Source organism: Hyperoodon ampullatus (genome assembly GCF_949752795.1).
Source record: "Hyperoodon ampullatus genome assembly, chromosome: 20".
NCBI classification, from domain to species: Eukaryota; Metazoa; Chordata; class Mammalia; order Artiodactyla; family Ziphiidae; genus Hyperoodon; species Hyperoodon ampullatus.
In genome coordinates, this window is record NC_136933.1 from 13,169,984 (window position 1) to 13,189,822 (window position 19,839).

The window sequence follows — 19,839 nt, forward strand, 5'->3', positions numbered from 1 at the left end:
GATCTAATGCTTGAACTAAGCAGTTGATAGGTATCAGGAGGCCCAGGAAACATATTATGAAATGGCATGAAAAATATATCTTTGCATATATTTCTCAGTGTGTGGGCACCATAGCTTTCCTTTGATATCCAGTATGAGTTCTACTTGAAAGGTTAATCAATGTATATGTATGTTTGGGGAAAAGGATTGAAAGGAGGAGGAAGGAAAAGGAATATGTTACTAGTAATATAACAATATATGATGTCTTAATCCATTGGTAGTAATACTGTGGAACAATAGCCAGTGAGTGATGGTGACTGTTTTAGGCTATCAGTTGTAGGGATAGCCATGCAATAGTTGGTTTAAAACATTCATAAGTTTCTCCCCAAGCCAAAGATTCTAATTTAGAGAATGTCATTCAATTCACAGACGTGTATAGGAAAAACACTTTAAAAAATAGATACTTGGCAAGAGCTTAACCAAATGTTAACAGAAATTGTTGTTTAGATGTTATTAAGCTTTTCGGAAACACACAGGCTTTAAATTGCAAGGAAAATGTATATTAGAAACTACAAAATAAATATTTTTATATTATATAAAACCCAAAATTCTTTAGGGTAACCTGCCAAATTGAGATTGAAATCTGTTGTGAGTGTGACCAAAAATATATCTTTATTCAATTTCATGTAAGAACTTTTAAATAGTTTTACTGCCATTGCCTCTTATGTATTTACTGACCTTTTGTTTAATAACTTTGGGTTGATTTTAGGCCACCAGCAAAATGGAAATGAAAGAGATTGCTAAATACAGGATGCTATGGAAAATGAACTCAACTACTGAACCTTTATTTGTTACTGGTATAGATGTCAATCCCTTGAAAAAATTCACCATTCCCAAGATCAGGAGGACAGCTGGGAAAGGTAATATTTCTATGGAAGATGGGATTATTTCATAACTGTTACTACATTTCTCTGATTCTTTGTTTATGCTCATCTTCTCTTTTGACTCTACATAAAATTAGGTTAAGTCAGGCTTTTAATTCCTTAAATACACATGTACTTTTGGTTCCACACAAAATAAAATAGACACATGTCTACTATCCCTCCCACTAAGTACACCTAAAAACACTGGACATCATACATAAACATAAGAAGACTTTGAAAGGTGGAGAGAAGAAGATGGATCAGTGTGGGACCCTGGGAGTTAAGGAGTGATGTCACATTAAGTTCTCTGGATTTTCTGTTTGTTTCCTCCATGTCTCAGACTGGGTGAGCACAACCCAGGAATGCCAACTTTTACAGACACAAAAAGCCCTAAGAAAAGTCTGTTCTGTCTTTCCAGGGACTGGGAATGGGGTATCCTAGAATGACAGAAACCTATTTGACAGTGAACATGCTATTCCTGCAAAACACTAGGGGGATAAAAAAGAAATAGGCCCTACATCTTTGTCAGCAGAGGCTAAATGGAGGGCCTAGACTTCCACCTCTGCCTCTCCCCTTCCACCTGTGCCTCTCCCCTTCTTGGAACTTCATACGTTCCCTTCTGTGCTATCCTGTGCCCCTTCAGTGTCAGTGGGTTTCCACTCTTGCCCTGTGGTGATAAGTTGCCTCTTCTCAGTGGGAAGCCTAGACTCTGTCACACACACCAGTAACAAGGCGTCTGTCCCTCTCCCACAGTGTCAGTGGAGGCTGAGTCAGGAGCATGGACTTGTACCCCTTCCTCATGGTAACAATACAGCCACCCGCCCCCCAGGGTGTCTGTGGAGACCTTGTGGAGAGCCAGGACGTCCTGGTGGTAAAGAGTCAGAGTCTTCCCCACCCCCAGCCTTTCCCTACTGGCACAGTCCCTTGCTGGCTTAGTTTTAGTAGAGGCTTGTTAAACCACAAGATTGAATATGATCTAGAGTTTCTTAACAATACCCCAAATGACCAAGATATTTAAAAAAATCACTCATCGTACCAACAACCAGTAAAATCCCAACTCAAATGAGAAAAGATGAATCAACAGATGCCAACATCACGATAAAACAGATGTTGGAATTATCTGACAAGGCTTTTAAAACAGCCATCGTAATGATGTTTCAACAAGCAATTACAAACACTCTTGAAACAAATGAAAAAATGGCAAATCTCAACAAAGAAATGGAAAATGTAATAAAGAATTAAGTAGAAGTTTTGGAACTGAAAAATACAATAATTGAAATAAAAAACTGATTGGATGGGTTCCAGAGAAGAATCAAGAAGACTTTGGAAAGAAGCAGTGGATTTGAAGATATAATAACAGAAATTACCCAGCCTAAACAACAGAGAACACATCAAATTAACAGAGCCTCAGGAACCTGTGGAATAATAATAGAAGACCTAATGTCTTTGTCCTCAGAGCCCCAGAAGTAGAAGAGAGCATAAAGCTGAAAGAGTATTTGAATAAATACTGGCTGAAAATTCCCCAAACTTGGCAAAAGACATAAACCTGTACAATCAAAAGGTTGAATAAACCCTAAACATGATAAACCCAGAGAAGTCCATGACAAGGCACATCATAATCAAACTTCTGAAAACTAAGAACAGAAGAAATCTTGAAAGCAACTAAATGTTATTCATAGGGGAAAAAATTGAATGACAGGAGATTGCTCATTAGAAACCATGGAGCCCAGAGGAAGTGGCACAGCATTTTTTAAGTGCAGAAAGAAAAGAACTGTCCCCAGAAAAAATATTCTTCAGGAATAGAACTGAAGTAGACATTCTCAGATGAAGTAAAACTAAGAATTTTTTATTCGTAGATCTTAGTTTAGAATGGCTAAACAAAGTTCTCCAAATAGAAAATGACGAAAGAAGCTGGGAACATTTGTAATGAAGGAAGAACGAAGGAGAGTAAAAATATAGGGAAATATAATAGTCCTCCTCTTGAGTTTTTTAATTATGTTAGACAGTTGGAACAAAAAGTATGACATTCTTCAATGTGATTCTTGGTATATGTAGAGGAGGTATTTAAGGCAATTATAAAGTGAGATGTTACCATTGAAGGGAACTGGGTGAATATAGGATATAGAATCTCTCTCTATTATACATCACAACTTCATATGAATCTGCAGTTATCTCAGAATTAAAAGTTTTTTATAAAAACACGATAAATAAATCAAAATGCCATTTTAAAAATGTTCAAGTAACCCACAGGAACTGTTGGAAAAGAAATCTCCAGGCCCAGGTGGTTTCTCTGGAGAATTCTACTCAACATTAAAGAAAAGAGCTAATACAAATTCTTTACAATTTCTTCCACAGAATAGCAGAGGAGAGAATAATTTTATCAGGACAGTATTACCCTGGTACCAAAGCTAAATAAATGTAATACAAAAAAAAAAAAAGAAAACTACAGACCAATATCCATCATGAACCTTGACACAGAAATCCTATACAAAATATAAGGAAATTGTATTTAGCAATGTATAAAATCAATTATATACTATAACTAAGAGAGTTTTATTCAAGGGATGCAAGGCTGGTTTGGTATTTGAAAGTCAGTCTGTATTCACAGGATAAATAATAGTAATCACATGATCATATCAATTTTTGTAGAAAAAGCATTTGACAAAAATCATTCATGATAAAGACTCAACAAACTAGGAATAGAGAACTTCCTCAGCTTGATAAAAAGTATATAAAAAATACCCCTGGCTAACATCATGCTTAATGATGAACAACTGAATGTTTTCTCTGTAGGGAAAGAAGGCAAGAATGTTCTCTTTCACCACTCTTATCAACATAGTACTGGAAATTCTAACCACGAAAGTCAGGGAAATGAAATAAAAAGCATAGAGCATAGAAATTAGGAAGGAAGAAATAAGACTGTTCCTATTTGAAGGTTACACAATGGTCTACATAGAAAATCCCAAGGGACCTACAAAAAAAAGAAAACCCTGGAACTAACAAGTTCAGCAGGGTCACTGAATACAAAATCAAAATACAAAAATAAATTGAATTTCTATATACTAGCAAAGAACCCATGAAAATCAAAATGATAATACCATTTCTAATAGCTCAGAATATGAAATACTTATGTATAAAACTAATAAAATATATACAGGATTTTTATGCTTTAAACTACAAAGTACTGATGAAAGAAATCAAAGAAATTCTAAGTTATTGGAGAGGTATACTGTGCTTATTGATTAGAAGACTCAACATAATGAAGATGTCAGTCCTCCACAAATTTATCTGTAGATTTATTGGCAGTTTCTATCAAAATCCCAGCAAGACCTTTTGTAAACAAATAAGCTTGTTCTCAAATTTACATGAGAAGGGGCTTCCCTGGTGGCCCAGTGGTTAAGAATCCTCCTGCCAATGCAGGGGACACAGGTTCGAGCCCTGGTCTGGGAAGATTCCCACATGCTGCGGAGCAACTAAGCCCCTGTGCCACAACTACTGAGCCTGCGCTCTAGAACCCGCGAGCCACAGCTACTGAACCCACGAGCCACAACTACAGAAGCCTGCACGCCTAGAGCCCGTGCTCTACAACAAGAGAAGCCACTGCAATGAGAAGCCTGTGCACCACAAGGAAGAGTAGCCCCCGCTCACTGCAACTAGAGAAAGCCCACGCACAGCAATGAAGACCCAACGCAACCAAAAATAAATAAATTTAAAAAATTTTACATGAGAAGACAAAGAAACTAGAATAGCGAAAACAATTTTGAAATAGAAGTGTTTAGAATTACTGTAGCCAATACTAAGGCTTACCGTGTAGCTACAGTAATCAAGACACTGTGGCATTAACAAAGGGATAGACACTTAAATCAGTGGGACAGAATGGAGATTCCAGAAGTAGACCTACACAAATATGCTCAATTGGTTTCCTTTCAATTGATTTTTAACAAGGGTATATTGAGTGGGGGAAAGGTAGTCTTTTCGTCAGATGTCACTGGAGCAATTGAAAGCTATCCATAGGCAAAAAAAAAAAAAAAGAATTTCACCCTAACTTCACACAAAAATTAATTCAAAATGAATCCCGGGTTTAAATGGAAAATGTGAAGCTGTAAGACTTTTAGAAGAAAACATCTCCAGGATCTAGGGTTAGATGAAGAGTCCTTAGCGTGATGCCAGAAGCACAGTCCCAAAGAAGAATGTGGTAAATTGGACTCCATCAAAATTTAAAACTTTTATTCTGTGAAAGACTCTGTTAGGAAGGTGAAAAGACAAGCTACGAGTGGGCGGAAACATTTACAAATCATAAATCTAACCAAGGACTCTCATCTAGAACATATAAAGCACCTTCAAAACTCAATAGTAAGAGGAAAGAGAGCATTACATCCAAGCAGAAAACAGGCAAAAGACATGAACAGCCATTTCACTAAAGAGGAGGTATGAATGGCAAATAAGCACACAAAAAGATGCTCAACATCATAGCCATTAAGGAAATGCTAATCAGAACCACAGCAAGGTGTCACTTCATGCTTGTTAAAACAGCTAAAATAAGAATAGCAATGCCAAAAGCTAGGAAGAATATGGAGAAGCCAAATCAGTCATGCAACCGATGGTCAGGTAAGAGAGATCAGCCACTTTTTGAAAAACAGTTTGATGGTTTCTTAAAAGACTAAACAGGCGGGGCTTCCCTGGTGGCACAGTGGTTGAGAGTCCGCCTGCCGATGCAGGGGACACGAGTTCGAGCTCTGGTCGGGGAAGATCCCACATGCCGCAGAGCAGCTAGGCCCGTGAGCCACAACTACTGAGCCTGCATGTCTGGAGCCTGTGCTCCGCAACAAGAGAGGCCGCAACAGTGAGAGGCCCGCGCACCGCGATGAAGATTGGTCCCCACTCGCCGCACCTAGAGAAAGCCCTCGCACAGAAACAAAGACCCAACACACAAATAAATAAGTAAATAAATAGCTTGTGGGCAGCACTGTTGTGAGGCAAAAAGCCAAAGAGACTTACAGTCATGGTCCCCAGGGCAGGAAAATGTTAGGTCCCTCTTGGCTAGTGCTGGCTGACTCACACACTTCAAAAGGTGATAAGGGATGCAGGTAGGCAGGTTCTGCAGAACAGGAGGCTGGGGGAGAATTTTAAAGACACCTGCTAAGTGTTAAGCAGGAAAAGGTTATGTGGCAAGTTTCCATCCCTGATGAGACTGGCTTGTTTTACTGGGATGTTGGCAAACAAACTTACTGCAGATGGCATTCCAGTTGTCAAAAATGTGACCAGAGGCTGACAGGAACCTAACCCTGTATTTCTCCTAAGATTAATAGTTGAGTATTCACTAATTCACTCTTGGCAGCAGCTTTTCATTTTTTTTTTTTTTTTTTGTGGTATGCGGGCCTCTCACTGTTGTGGCCTCTCCCGTTGCGGAGCACAGGCTCCGGACGCGCAGGCTCAGCGGCCATGGCTCACGGGCCCAGCTGCTCCGCGGCATGTGGGATCCTCCCAGACCAGGGCACGAACCCGTGTCCCCTGCATCGGCAGGCGGACTCTCAACCTCTGCGCCACCAGGGAAGCCCTTGGCAGCAGCTTTAATAGACTATACCTTCGCCAAATAACAAGAATCAACTGTATTCCCCAGTTTCCTCCGAGTCCTCTTCCTTGAGGGTTTTATTCTTTTATGCATCTACTTAATATAGCAATGCTTAAAACGCTGCTTATTGTCTTCTCAGAGTGTGCCTCTTAGTCATGCCACCACGTCAGCCAAGAGTTTACAGAGATGTTCTGGTATTTTTGCAAGTCAAAATAACCAGTTTACTAGTATATAGGTTGCCTTATTTGGGGGAAATTGAAGAAATATTCATGCACTAACAGTAGCTACCAGATTTGTGTAGCACTGTATGTTGTAGAGTCTGTACATCTTAAGTTGAAACCAAGTCACCTGAATTCTAGTACTATCTAGTATATCTGCGTCAACTTTTAAGAACTCCCAATAGGTAGTGGAGAAAAACAAGGTTCATAATTTCATTTGTACCAGGTATAGAAAGTCTGTATTACTGTTACAGAATCTTAAATATAAATGCCTCCAGATGGTTAAAGAAAATTCCAAATATTTGTTTATTTTGTGTCTTATATTGATACACAGTTGTCATTGTGCAGATGTACAATAATGTCATTTTATTTTATTTTATTTTATTTATTTGGTTGCGTTGGGTCTTCATTGCTGTGCACGGGCTTTCTCTAGTTGCAGCGAGCGGGCTTCTCATTGTGGTGGCTTCTCTTTGTTGTGGAGCACAGGCTCTAGAGACGCAGGCTGCAGTAGTTGTGGCGCACGGGCTCAGTAGCTCCATGGCATGTGGGATCTTCCATGACCAGGGCTCGAACCGGTGTTGGCTGCATTGGCAGGCAGATTCTTAACCACTGCGCCACCAGGGAAGTCCCAATGATGTCATTTTAAACACAAATAGCCACTTGCCCTTTTCTTTATTTTTAGTTTACTTGTCACCTTGTTGCACCAATACTAGAGAGTATAGTTTCATACACGATACTCTTAATCAGTGCCGGCTTGATGTAAGCTGTGATCTGCAGTCTTCATGGCAGTTCGGAGATACAAAACTGATTCACAATGAGGAGCTGGAAAAAAATTTTACTTCTAAGAGGTAAGTTACTGTGACCTAAGGAAGTTTGAGATTTTGTTTGTTTTTGCTGTGAGGTTTTATACGAATCTGTTATTTCTACCATTTGAGATTTGATAAGTATTACTAAGAAAATAAGTACAGAGGTGTTCTATTCCTTATTTTGTTGCCATCTCATAGCCTTTTGTAATAGTACAAAGCTAAGTGTGAGATATGGTTAGTAAGTCCTGCACATTAATGTAGCCAGACTTCAGACACTCCCTTCTAATTTTTTTAATCTTTGTAAGTTTTTCAGAAGCATACATCAGCACATTTATTAAGGAGCCATTTTGTAGATCCTTGTGCCTCCTGCATAATATAAAATATCACTTAAAGTATTTAGAATGGAATTTTTTTTCTTGACTCAATCCTTCAGAGACTGAGTTGATGTTTTAATTTGGCGGAGTTGTATCTGGCTATTTCCACCTACTCCACTAGAGCCACAATTTCTGACACTTAACTTTTAAAAAGTACCCCTTCTGGTTTTGGGGAAGGCACATTCCATTATGTTAGTTAATTAATTAATTTATTTATTTATGAATTATTTTTGGCTGCGTTGGGTCTTCGTTGCTGCGCGTGGGCTTTCTTTAGTTGCGGCGAGTGGGGGCTACTCTTCATTGTGGTGCATGGGCTCCTCATTGTGGTGGCTTCTCTTGTTGTGGAGCGCAGGCTCTAGGCACGTTAGCCTCAGTAGTTGTGGCACGTGGGCTCAGTAGTTGTGGCTTGTGGGCTCTAGAGCGCAGGCTCAGTAGTTGTGGCGCACGGGCTTAGTTGCTCCACGGCATGTGGGATCTTCCTGGACCAGGGCTCGAACCCATGTCCCCTGCATTGGGAGGCAGATACTTAACCACTGTGCCACCAGGGAAGCCCCATTATGTTATCTTAGTAAGAAAAAATAAGAGCACATGCAGAGTTCTCATTGTAAACATTTTGTATTTAATACGTTTAGATCTTGTGTGAACACAGTTTTAGCATTTTCATTTTCTGAACTTGGCTCCTTCACCATTTTGCATTTTTAACTTAGAACATAACTATAGTTTGATGGACCCACACTTAGAACTCATTTTGGAATGTTTTTGGTCTCTTTTTTTTTGTTTTAGAATCAATTCCTCTTGACTCAGACATGCTACCCCACTTGTTGTCTGTTGGGGAGAATTGGTGAGAATGACAGAATTAGTTGATGGCATATCTTTTCATCTAAAAATCACAGTTTTGAGCAAAAGTAGAATGGACTGGCTATACACTGCTCCTTCCAGATTGAAATAGTAGTTTGATCAAAAATGAAATCCTGCATTGTTCCTTTATTTTGGTTATATTAGGCATTTTTAAATTGTGTCCTTTTTCATAATGCCCCCTGACACTTAATTTTCAACCATTTATTTCTCCCTGTTAACATTACAGAAAAGTTAGAACAACTACCCAACAATACAAGACTTGATAGAACATTCTGAATGACTAATGGGTATAGGATTTATTGGTTTCTTAGGTATTTGCCCAATTAGACAAACTCATTTATCTCCCATAGTACTTTGCACTCGTTTTACACTACTTACCACACTATGTTGGTTTTGTCTGATTCCCTTACTACATTATGAGTTTATCTTATTTGTTTTTTGTGTCCATAGTATGGAACCGAGTCTGGCAACACAGTGAGCACTTAACTTAAATTAAGTTACATTTTTATTTCATTGTTTTAAATCAATGAAGGTAGAAAGTACCCTTAAGTAGCCTTAAGGCACCGGTGAAAAAAAATAAAAGGAAAAATCAGAATTGGTTAGCAGAAGAGAAAAATAGGATGGAGAGATGAAAAGAGAAAGTATTAATAACATTGACTGCCTCTAGCTTTTCTTTTTATTTTTCCCCTTAGAGGAGTTTATAAATCTGTGATCTCAGCAAAAGCAAGTAGCTCCAGAAAGATACCAATCTCCACTTCTTTGTTGTTGTTGTGTTGGCCGTGCTGCACAGCTTGCGGTATCTCAGTTCCCCAACCAGGGACTGAACCCGGGCCATGCAGTGAGAGCCCAGAATCCTAACCACTAGGCCACCAGGGAACTCCCCAGTCTCCACTTTTTATCCACATTGTATCTACCACTTCTTAAGTGTGAAATCAGCAAAAACACATTAATCATCTAAACATCTGTGTATTAAGTCATTCATCGAGCATTTGAGTGCCTACTGTGTCAGATGTTGTATTTGTTACCCTCAGAGAAAAATGAATGTTTTCTCCTCAGCCTTAAGGAGTTTACATTCCAGTGGAGAAGACATACAGCTAAATATAAAATAACGTTATAGTAAGAGGTAGGTGCGTAGATGTGGGATTGAGTATTCTTCGTAAGAGTCTTGAGAGATGTTCTGAAGAGTTAAGAACTTGAGCTGGTCTTAATGGATAAAAGAGAACTGAATTCACTTCTTCTTAGGTATATTGTGCTATTTGTATCAGTTTGACCCTTTTTTGTTTTGTTTTAAGGTAACTTACCTTTAAACATTTCAAATTTATGTGAAAGGGTATAATTTTAAAAATTGTCATTATCTATCTTGACACTGTGGTTAAATTTGTACTTGGCATCTCAGGTTACATTCTACCCCAGATGAGTAGACCGAGCCATCCATGCTTAATTTCATCTACTTTTATCAATGATTGGTTCGGGGAGAGGGTGAAGAACTAAATCAGTTTGGGCCAGTGACTCACTGAGGACAGATTGGCTTGTGGGCGGGGGGAGTCTCTGGAAAAGAGAAGCCAATCTGCTGTGAACAAGGAAGCATGTTGCTCAACCTGTTGATGGCAGCACTCTTGGAATAATGACGACACCAGTTGGATGACCCTCGAGGTGATGATGGCAAAACAGAGAGATGGAGAAAACCTGAATCCTTGAAAACATCTGGAGCTGTGGAATAGGTCAACTGATAAAGGCTGCCTGATTTCTGAATTTCTTGTTGTAAGAAGTTAACTCGGGACTTTCCTGGTAGCGCGGTGGTTAAGAATCTGCCTGCCAATGCAGGGGACATGGGTTCGAGCCCTGGTCTGGGAAGATCCCACATGCCGCGGAGCAACTAAGCCCGTGCGCCACAGCTACTGAGCCTGTGTGCCACAGCGGCTGAAGCCCATGAGCCTAGAGCCCGTGCTCCACAACAAGAGGAGCCACCGCAATGAGAAGCCCGCGCACTGCAACGAAGAGTAGCCCCCGCTCGCTGCAACTAGAGAAAGCCTGCACGCAGCAACGAAGACGCAATGCAGCCAAAAATAAGTAAATAAATAAATAAATTTATTTAAAAAAAAGAAACTCAATTTTAAGCCAGTTTGAATGGTTTTCCATACTTGAAGTCGATAGCATTTAAACTGGTATTGAACTTGGTACTAGGAACTTGGTACTGGTGTTGAACTTGGTACTTCCACTTGCTAGTGGAAGATTCTAAGATATGGATTTAACTTGGAAAGAGGGCAGTAAGGACGTCTCACTGTTCCTAAATGGGAAGTTGGTGATACGTGGGGGCACAGACCATATATTTTATGAGGCTGTGGTTTGGGGGGAACTTGTACAAAAGAAATTCAGGATATTGAAGTGCCCTGCCCATTTCCTGCTTAAATCCAAGAGGCCTTTAAATTTCAGATTTGGTAAAAAAAAAAATCCTTTGTACTTATGGCCTAGTTTCACAGATCAGCTTTGCAAGATTAGCTTGAAGTAAAGAATTCATCTTTTCCAAAGTTAGTGTGAATATGGGTTTAAAAGAAAGGAGATTTAACAAGAGATAAGTATGAGGCAAATCTGAAGTACGTATGAAGCACAAATCTGTTGCCTTCAGCCTTTCCCAGATACCTCCTTTTAAGCATTTTCTACCTGGTAAATGGAACTACTCAACTTTATGCAATAAAGATATATTTTATTTTTATTTTTATTTTTTTTATTTTTTATTTTATTTTTTTTTTTTGCGGTACGCGGGCCTCTCACTGTTGTGGCCTCTCCCGTTGCGGAGCACAGGCTCCGGACGCACAGGCCCAGCGGCCATGGCTCACGGGCCCAGCCGCTCCGCGGCATGTGGGATCCTCCCGGACCGGGGCACGAACCCGTGTCCCCTGCACCGGCAGGCGGACTCTCAACCACTGCGCCACCAGGGAAGCCCCTAAAGATATATTTTAAATGCAGTCTGCGGAAAGAAATGGATAGTTTCAAATTGTAATGCAGTGGGTAAAGCCCATTCTAACTTCAGGGCCTTGGGAAATGGGAGGGTCTCAGAGGCTTGTTGCCAGGAGACTGAAATTCCTAATAACAACCATTGTCTAAACAGGATCATGCTGTGTGGTTCCTAGCCTTTGGAAATTTGAGGGCCAAGAATCCCAGCTATTTCTTTCTAGAAGGATATACTCTGTGCTAAGGGCCAGTTAACACGGACCATTGTGTCATTCTTCACTTCTCTAAATTTAAGTGTGATTACCCTACGTTTTCTTCACCAATTTATTTTTCGTGTAGGTAACTTAACCGTGTAACCATATGCTGCCTAAATGGATGTTGGCTATATGAGCCTACCTCCAGACCCACTTTAAGGGAAGGCGTATTACTCACATCATTAATCTGAAGTTACATGCAGTAACTCGATGAGACTGGATTGTTCCCTTTTTGTGAGATGGATTGACCTTTCTCGGTGTGAGCATGGGCATTTTTTTTTTTTTTTTTTTTTTTTTGTGGTACGCGGGCCTCTCACCGCTGTGGCCTCTCCCGTTGCGGAGCACAGGCTCCGGACGCGCAGGCTCAGCAGCCATGGCCCACGGGCCCAGCCGCTCCGCGGCATATGGGATCCTCCCAGACCGGGGCACGAACCCGTATCCCCTGCATCGGCAGGCGGACTCTCAACCACTGCGCCACCAGGGAGGCCCAATTTTGAATTCTTTGTAGTGCAAATCCTGTATCTCCATTTTTGGGGGGCCATTTACTGGAGGTTTACTGTATTTCTTTGGTGGAGTCATGTTTCCCTGATTCTTCATGGTCCTTTAGCCTTGCATAGGTGTCTGCACATTTAAAGAAGAGACTTTATGGACTTACTTTGCTAAGAAAAGACCTTCACCTGGGGTGGGGACATGCCAGAGAGTGCTGTGACCCTGGGTTAGTGCTGCAGGGTGCCAAGTGGAGGGGCATGTGGTGGCTACATGTCTTGGGGATTGTGGTGTAACTCAGTAGATCAGGCCATTGGGTTCCACAACATCGACAATTTGTGTGGTCTTTGGCAAGCACTGCCAGGGGTCTGCAGAGGTTACAATGGCTGTTGGGGTTCTCAGCAGCACCTCCAGGTCCATAAACTAGGGAGAGGACCAGAGTAAGCAGCAGTAGTGGCCCAAGCTGGTTTGTATGCACACACTCAGCTGTGCGGGCCAGTTGCAGGCGCCTCAGTTGTGACAGGGCTGGTTATAAACACACATGTATAGTTGCCTTACAATGTTGTGTTAATTTCTCCTGTACAGCAAAGTGAATCAGCTATTATGTACATATATCCCCTCTTTTTTGGATTTCCTTCTCATTTAGGTCACCACAGAGCATTGAGTAGAGTTCCCTGTGCTATACAGTAGGTCCTCATTAGTTATCTATTTTATGCATAGTGTCAATAGTGTATATATGTCAATCCCAATCTCCCAATTCATCCCACCCCTCCTTTCCCCCTTGGTATCCATATGTTTGTTCGCTACATCTGTGTCTCTGTTTCTGCTTTGTAAATAAGGTCGTCTGTACCAATATTTTCACATTCCACATATATGCATTATCGTACATTCCACAAATATACGATACTTGTTTTTCGCTTTCTGACTCCCTTCACTCTGTATGACAATCTCTAGGTCCATCCACGTCTCTACAAATGACCCAGTTTCGTTCCTTTTTACAGCTGAGTGATATTCCATGTGTATCTGTACCACATCTTCTTTATCCGTTCCTCTATTGATGGACATTAAGGTTGTTTCTGATAAAAATTTTTAAAAAAAGAAAGAAAAATTTAAAAAAAAGAAGACATTAAACTGTATATCAACAATCCCATAAAAATTGAAGCTAGGCCCGCTTTCTTAGTGTAGCAGAAAAAGCCTTGTACTAGAAGCCAGAGACCAAATTTCTACTCCTGGTTCTGCCACTACATTGTTATGTGATCCTGGATGAGCTATTTTGACATCTTGGCCATTGTTTTTCTCATCAGTGATACTTATTTAACCTTTGGGGTCAGGGACCCCTCTGAGAATTTGATGAAGCTATAGCCCCTCTTCCCAGGGAAGTGCACATGAACACAGAGCTTTGCACAGAATTTTAAGGTTTTTGGGCTCCCCACAATAGCCAACCTGGGACTTTTCCTGTGTAAGTGAACCCCAGGTCAGGAACTCATGGACAGGAGGATCATTACAGCCTCTTCCAGCTCTAGTGGGCTCAGCTTTGTGAATCTGCAAGCAGAAGACAATGCTGAGGAATTTATTTGAGAAAAAAGAGGAATAAGGAAGAAGAGGAGCAAAAGGAAAGGAAAAGAGGAAAAGAGAAGTTCTGTTTCTTAGTAACTCAGAAAATATGTAAGAATCCACTTGTTAGATGAACACTTACGTGAATTAAATGCCATATAATTAAAGTTCATGTTGGAAAAGAAAATGTAATGTAACATGTTAACTCATTTTAAAGTTACACTCTCTTGGGAACAGTAAGATAACTTACAGTGAATAAAATAAAGAAAGGAAAATGGAAGCAAAAAGCATTTACTGTAACTAAACGATTATCTCAAAATGTGATTAAATACTTAGGATTCTATGATTTAAAAAAAATCAAATGAACACACATGTAGCAGTGGGGGCCAGGGCAGATATCAAGGCAAGTGCCAATGGCAGGTGCACTGACAGCTTTTGGGGGGTGCTGGCTGTTGGTGTGCATTACTGTGACTGCTGGATCTTGCCGTGGACATGTAGCTGTGGAGGCCTGATGGGGGCCAGGGGTATCCATCACTGTGGAAGGGCTAGCTGCAGGTGAGCCTAGTGGTGCAGGCCAGTGACAGAGGACAGGGCTGGATCTGGGCCTACATGCTGCTGTAGGGCCTTGGTTATCAGCAGGGTCTTGCCATGGTGTACACATAGGAATTTAGGTTGGTGACAGGTGTAAGTGCACAGTTCTACCACTCATTCATTGTGCTTTGCTAACTTATATAGCTTTTCATCAATATGAGTTTTATCCAAGTCTTTTACATTTACAGTTGTCCCTTGGTACCCATGGGAGATTGGTTCCAGGACCTGCCCCAAATACCAAAATCTGCAGATGCTCAGGTCCCATAGTTGGTTCTCCATATCCACGAGTTCTGCATCCTCAGATTCAACCAATCATGGATTGTAAATTAAGTTTGCAGTCAATAGTTGGTTGAATCCATGGATGCAGAACCAACCGATACAGTGAGCCAACTGTATATTGATTGAAAATATTCTGTGTACGGGAATTCCCTGGCAGTCCAGTGGTTAGGACTTCGTGCTTTCACTGCCGAGGGTGCAGGTTCAGTCCCTGGTCGGGGAACTAAGATCCTGTAAGGCATGCACGGTGGCACGGCCAAAAAAAGAAAAAAAAAGACAGAAGACTATTTGGATTCATTTTACCTATCGTCTCTGAAATGGAATTGTTGAAACTCAGAGCCGCTGTCATTTAACAAGTTAACATAGATCCTAGTGTCTGAATAACTTTGAAAGTCAACCTTTTACAAACGTTTTTAGATCTAGAAATAGTTCTAAAGGCTAATTTTTAATTGGTAATTTTGATTGTGTAAATCATATTTAGTCCTAAGTTTTTTTCAAGTGTAATTCTGAATATACATTGAAAAGTACAAAGTTTTTAACAGTATTATTACTAACACAAACCTCCAGGGAATAGTTTCTACTTGAATTTATAAAGGTTTTAGGATCTTTATTAAGTTGTATTTTTTTCATTCTACTCAGTCCATTAACAGGATATAATGTTCAGCCAATAAGGTGACTAGGTAACACAAAGAATTATTTGGTCCAGAATGTCAACGGCACCACTGCTCTAGGGTTTACATTACAGGCATACCTCGGAGGTATCACAGGTTCAGTTCCAGACCACAATAAAGAGATTCACACAAATTTTTTTGCTTCCCAGTGCATATAAAGTTATGTTTACATTATAGTGTAAGTGTGCAATAGCATTAAAAAAACAATGTACACACCTTAATTTAAAAATGCATTATTGCTAAAAAATACTAACCATCATCTGAGCCTTCAGTGAATCATAGTAGTAACATCAAATATCACAGATTGATCACCATAACAAATATAATAATAATGAAGGAAGTTTGAAATACTGCAAGAATTACCCAGATGTGACACAGGGACACAAAGTGAACAAATGCTGGAAAAATGGTGCCAATAGACTTGCTTGACGCAAGGTTGCCACAGACCTTCAGTTCATAAAAAATGCAATATCTGTGAAGCCCAATGCAGTGAAGTACAATAAAACAAGGTATACCTGTATACATCTTTATCACAACACACCTTCACATAATGTGATTCATGTGTGCTGTAAGAACCTTACAACAATATATTTTGATTTCCGAAACCTCCCTCTCATGCTTTGTGCTTTTGTTGTGGGAGTTCTTCCAGATCCTAAGAAAAACCACACGAGAAATTAGGAAAATAGAAAAAAGTATTGTAATTCTTCTGTGAGAATTAAACCTTAACAATCGACATAGAGATCTTAGTGGTTTACAGAGTCTAACATCAAGCTAAAAACAAGAGCAGGAGATGATGATGGTGGAGTTGAAAGTTAAGGCTGACATTTCCAGAACTGAGAGAAATGGCCATGATCTCATCGGCGAGCCTTGCTTGTTATTGTTGCCATGTGTTTTGTTGCCATGGGCCTGTCTACTGTTAAAGGTGAATTATTTTTGCAAATAAATATTAATACATGAATGTGCATAGTATACTTACACAAATTCTTTGAGTGGTGTTCCAGGAAATAACAAATATAGGTAGCACGTGGTTTTCAAGAGCAGTTTTCCTTTTGTGGTATGCACACCACTTTCTCGATTCTGTAGCTTCTCCATTGCTGATAATCTTTTGGAATCACACTTCTGTCCCAGTGATTGAACCTCTCTGTCGCTATCACCTGCTGTGGCAGTTGCTGCCACTGCTGCTGCTCCTGAGCAGGCCATGTAGAACTCCCTTCCCCGGTGCACCAATTGGAGGAGAAGGATAGGTGTTTTATATGTTTCAGTGATTCTCGTGGAATGTGGGTAAACGTTCAACAGTGTCTGTACTTTAGATTATAACCTTTTCTGAGAATGATTCATAATTTTCATAGTGCCAAGATAGGAACCTGTAAACAAATTCTAGCGTGCTTCTCCCAGCTGTGACCTAGATCCCTGGAGAATAGAGAATGGCCCTAATAATTGACCATGTATAAGTGTATTGTGTATGTGTCTCTCTCTGTGTATATTTAAGAAATGCATGTCCTTCCCTCTGTGACACAAATAAGAACTTTGGCTCCAGAACTTAATGGACAAGAATTGGCATATATATTTCCGACTCTGTCACTTTACTCTTTTGGCAAGTTTTAACCCTCTGAACCTCATATTTCTCATTTTAAAAATGTGTGTAACAATGACAATAATAAGTAATAATAATAATAGCAGTAATTCAGTTCTTGGGGATTTGAGAACAAAATGACAAAATGCCTGTAACGGTTAAGTCTTAACAGTGCTGGGGATATTAGCATTCAGGAAATGTTAGCCCTTATTTCCATTGGCCTACACAAGTAGTTATTGAACTATTTTCTGAATTCTTTCCTTAGATGATTTTTCAGCCTAACTTGTTACCATAGGATAGTTACCATAACTGTAGCAAGCTAACTCAAGTATTCATCTTCTCCTTGAAAATTCTGTTGATGTTCTCATTTAATTACACGCTGTTTGCTTTAGGTCGGAGATGCGTGGAAGTGGAAGACACAGAGAACTTGAAGAACATTTCTGCTTTTTAGCACTTCCTCAGAGTGATGTGGCTGAGATATATCAGAATGGAATAAGTACCAGAACATCTACATTGAAGATACTAGGCAACCCTCTTCTTGGAATTTATATATTTAGACATGTTGATGTGGCCTTGAATTTTGCTCACAGTAGAAGGATTACTGTAGAAAGTATTATAATTTTTAAGGTTGGTAGCACAAAACAAATACTAAATATTATATTCAGTTTGCTTTAAATTGACCTAAATGTATTTTACTTTCAATATGAATTATTAATGTTTTAAAGTTGCATTGTATAAAATAAATATTAATTATTTATTACTATCATCATCATCATTTAAAATTTTCCCCTATTTTTTTTTTTTTTGCGGTATGCGGGCCTCTCACTGTTGTGGCCTCTCCCGTTGCGGAGCACAGGCTCCGTACGTGCACGCTCAGCGGCCATGGCTCACAGGCCCAGCCGCTCCACGGCATGTGAGATCTTCCCGGACCAGGGCACGAACCCATGTCCCCTGCATCAGCAGGGGGACTCTCAACCACTGAGCCACCAGGGAAGCCCTCCCCTATTTTTGACTCTAGTGGGTGTGCAGCATAAAAGTCTTCAAGTAAACAAAGGCAGCCTTTATCATATTGGTTTTCCTAATGTATATTTTTTCTCTCCTAATTGACCTTCTTATCTTTCTCTCTTTTGTTCAGACTATAATTAATACCAGAGTGTTCTAAGTGTCTTTCCTCAAAACATTGGTATTAATAATTCTGACTTAAGCCAAAGTTGCTACACTCTTACTGTTTATTTTACTTAATAGTGTTACACAATATTAATTTCTTTGTTTTGATAATTTTGCCATGCTTATATAAGATGTTAACATTAGGAAAAACAGGATAGAGGTATATGGGATCTCTGAACTGTTTTGCATCTTTTCTTAAAGTCTAAAATTACTCAAAATTGAAAAAAAAAAATCTTACAGTAGAATTGTAAGCATCAACAGACAAACTGGTTAAGATATACTTTTTTGTTAATTGCAGCTTTGCCAGAACTACTAAAATCACAGTAAGTAGGCAGGATCCTCAGTTGTGTAACTTCGGATGTGTGTACATTCACATAAAACCAACGGTTCATTTGGTATAATTTAATTATTTTTAGACCTCAGGTATTATCAAATTCATAAAGCATAATTTATTTTTATTTTTTATTTTATTTTAGTTTTTTGGGGGAGGGTGGTACGTGGGCCTCTCACTGTTGTGGCCATTCCCGTTGCGGAGCACAGGCTCCGGACGTGCAGGCTCAGCGGCCATGGCTCACGGGCCCAGCTGCTCCGCGGCATGTGGGATCTTCCCGGACCAGGGCACAAACCCGTGTCCCCTGCATCGGCAGGCGGACTCTCAACCACTGCGCCTCCAGGGAAGCCCTATTTTTATTTTCATACTAAAAAATAATACATACTGATTTTAGAAAATTTGGAACTTACTAAGAAGCTCCAAAAAGCCCATTAATAACGACACAATTTTTTTGTATACCTATACTTAGTCTTCTGCTCATATATATGGATATACATTGTATAATGGTCATTAAAATACATTCTTTTTTTTTGGTACACAGGCCTCTCACTGTTGAGGCCTCTTCCCGTTGCAGAGCACAGCCTCCAGATGCGCAGGCTCAGCGGCTGTGGCTCACGGGCCCAGCCGCTCCATGGTATGTGGGATCTTCCCGGACCGGGGAACGAACCCATGTCCCCTGCATCGGCAGGCGGACTCTCAACCACTGCGCCACCAGGGAAGCCCCAAAATACATCCTTTATATATTATGTAACTTGCTTTTTTCATTGATTGTAAAATCAACATTTTCCATGTCATTAAATAAATATTCTTCTGTAATATACTTTTGAACGACTACATAGTATTCCCCTGTACAACTCTACCATAAATTTGTGCAACACATTTTTTAATGTTGGAATATAAATTACTTGGTTTTCTTATTTTTGTACTTTTAAATACTACTTTGATTATTCATGTAGGTACATTTTACACACACCTGTGATTATTTGCTAAGAATTAATTGATTAATTCCTATGTGTCAAATTAGGAGTCAGAGGTATGTGTACACTTTCACAGCTTTCGATATGAAATGCCCAGTTGTCCTGAGAAAGGTTGTACTAATTGACATTCCTTTCCACAGCCTGTGGGGGATGTCTGTTATCTCACATCATCACTAACTCTGTGTATTATATTTTTTAAAAGATATTTGCCAGTTTTAATATGTGATAGTTTCTCATTGTTGGTTCAGTTTTTTATTCTTTTTCATAGTTATTGCTG

The 19,839-nt window shown here is 39.8% G+C and overlaps 1 protein-coding gene across 1 annotated transcript in view; it reads left to right on the top strand.

The window, feature by feature from the left end:
- Positions 1-760: 760 nt before the first annotated feature.
- TEX15 (testis expressed 15, meiosis and synapsis associated) overlaps positions 761-19,839 on the top strand; it is a gene marked incomplete at both ends in the record, with an annotated part of 38,789 nt that continues 19,710 nt past the window's right edge. Inside the window, 3 exon segments of the mRNA XM_079726643.1 lie at positions 761-899; positions 7,375-7,540; positions 17,480-17,714. Coding sequence (XP_079582769.1) covers positions 761-899; positions 7,375-7,540; positions 17,480-17,714 — 540 coding nt within the window.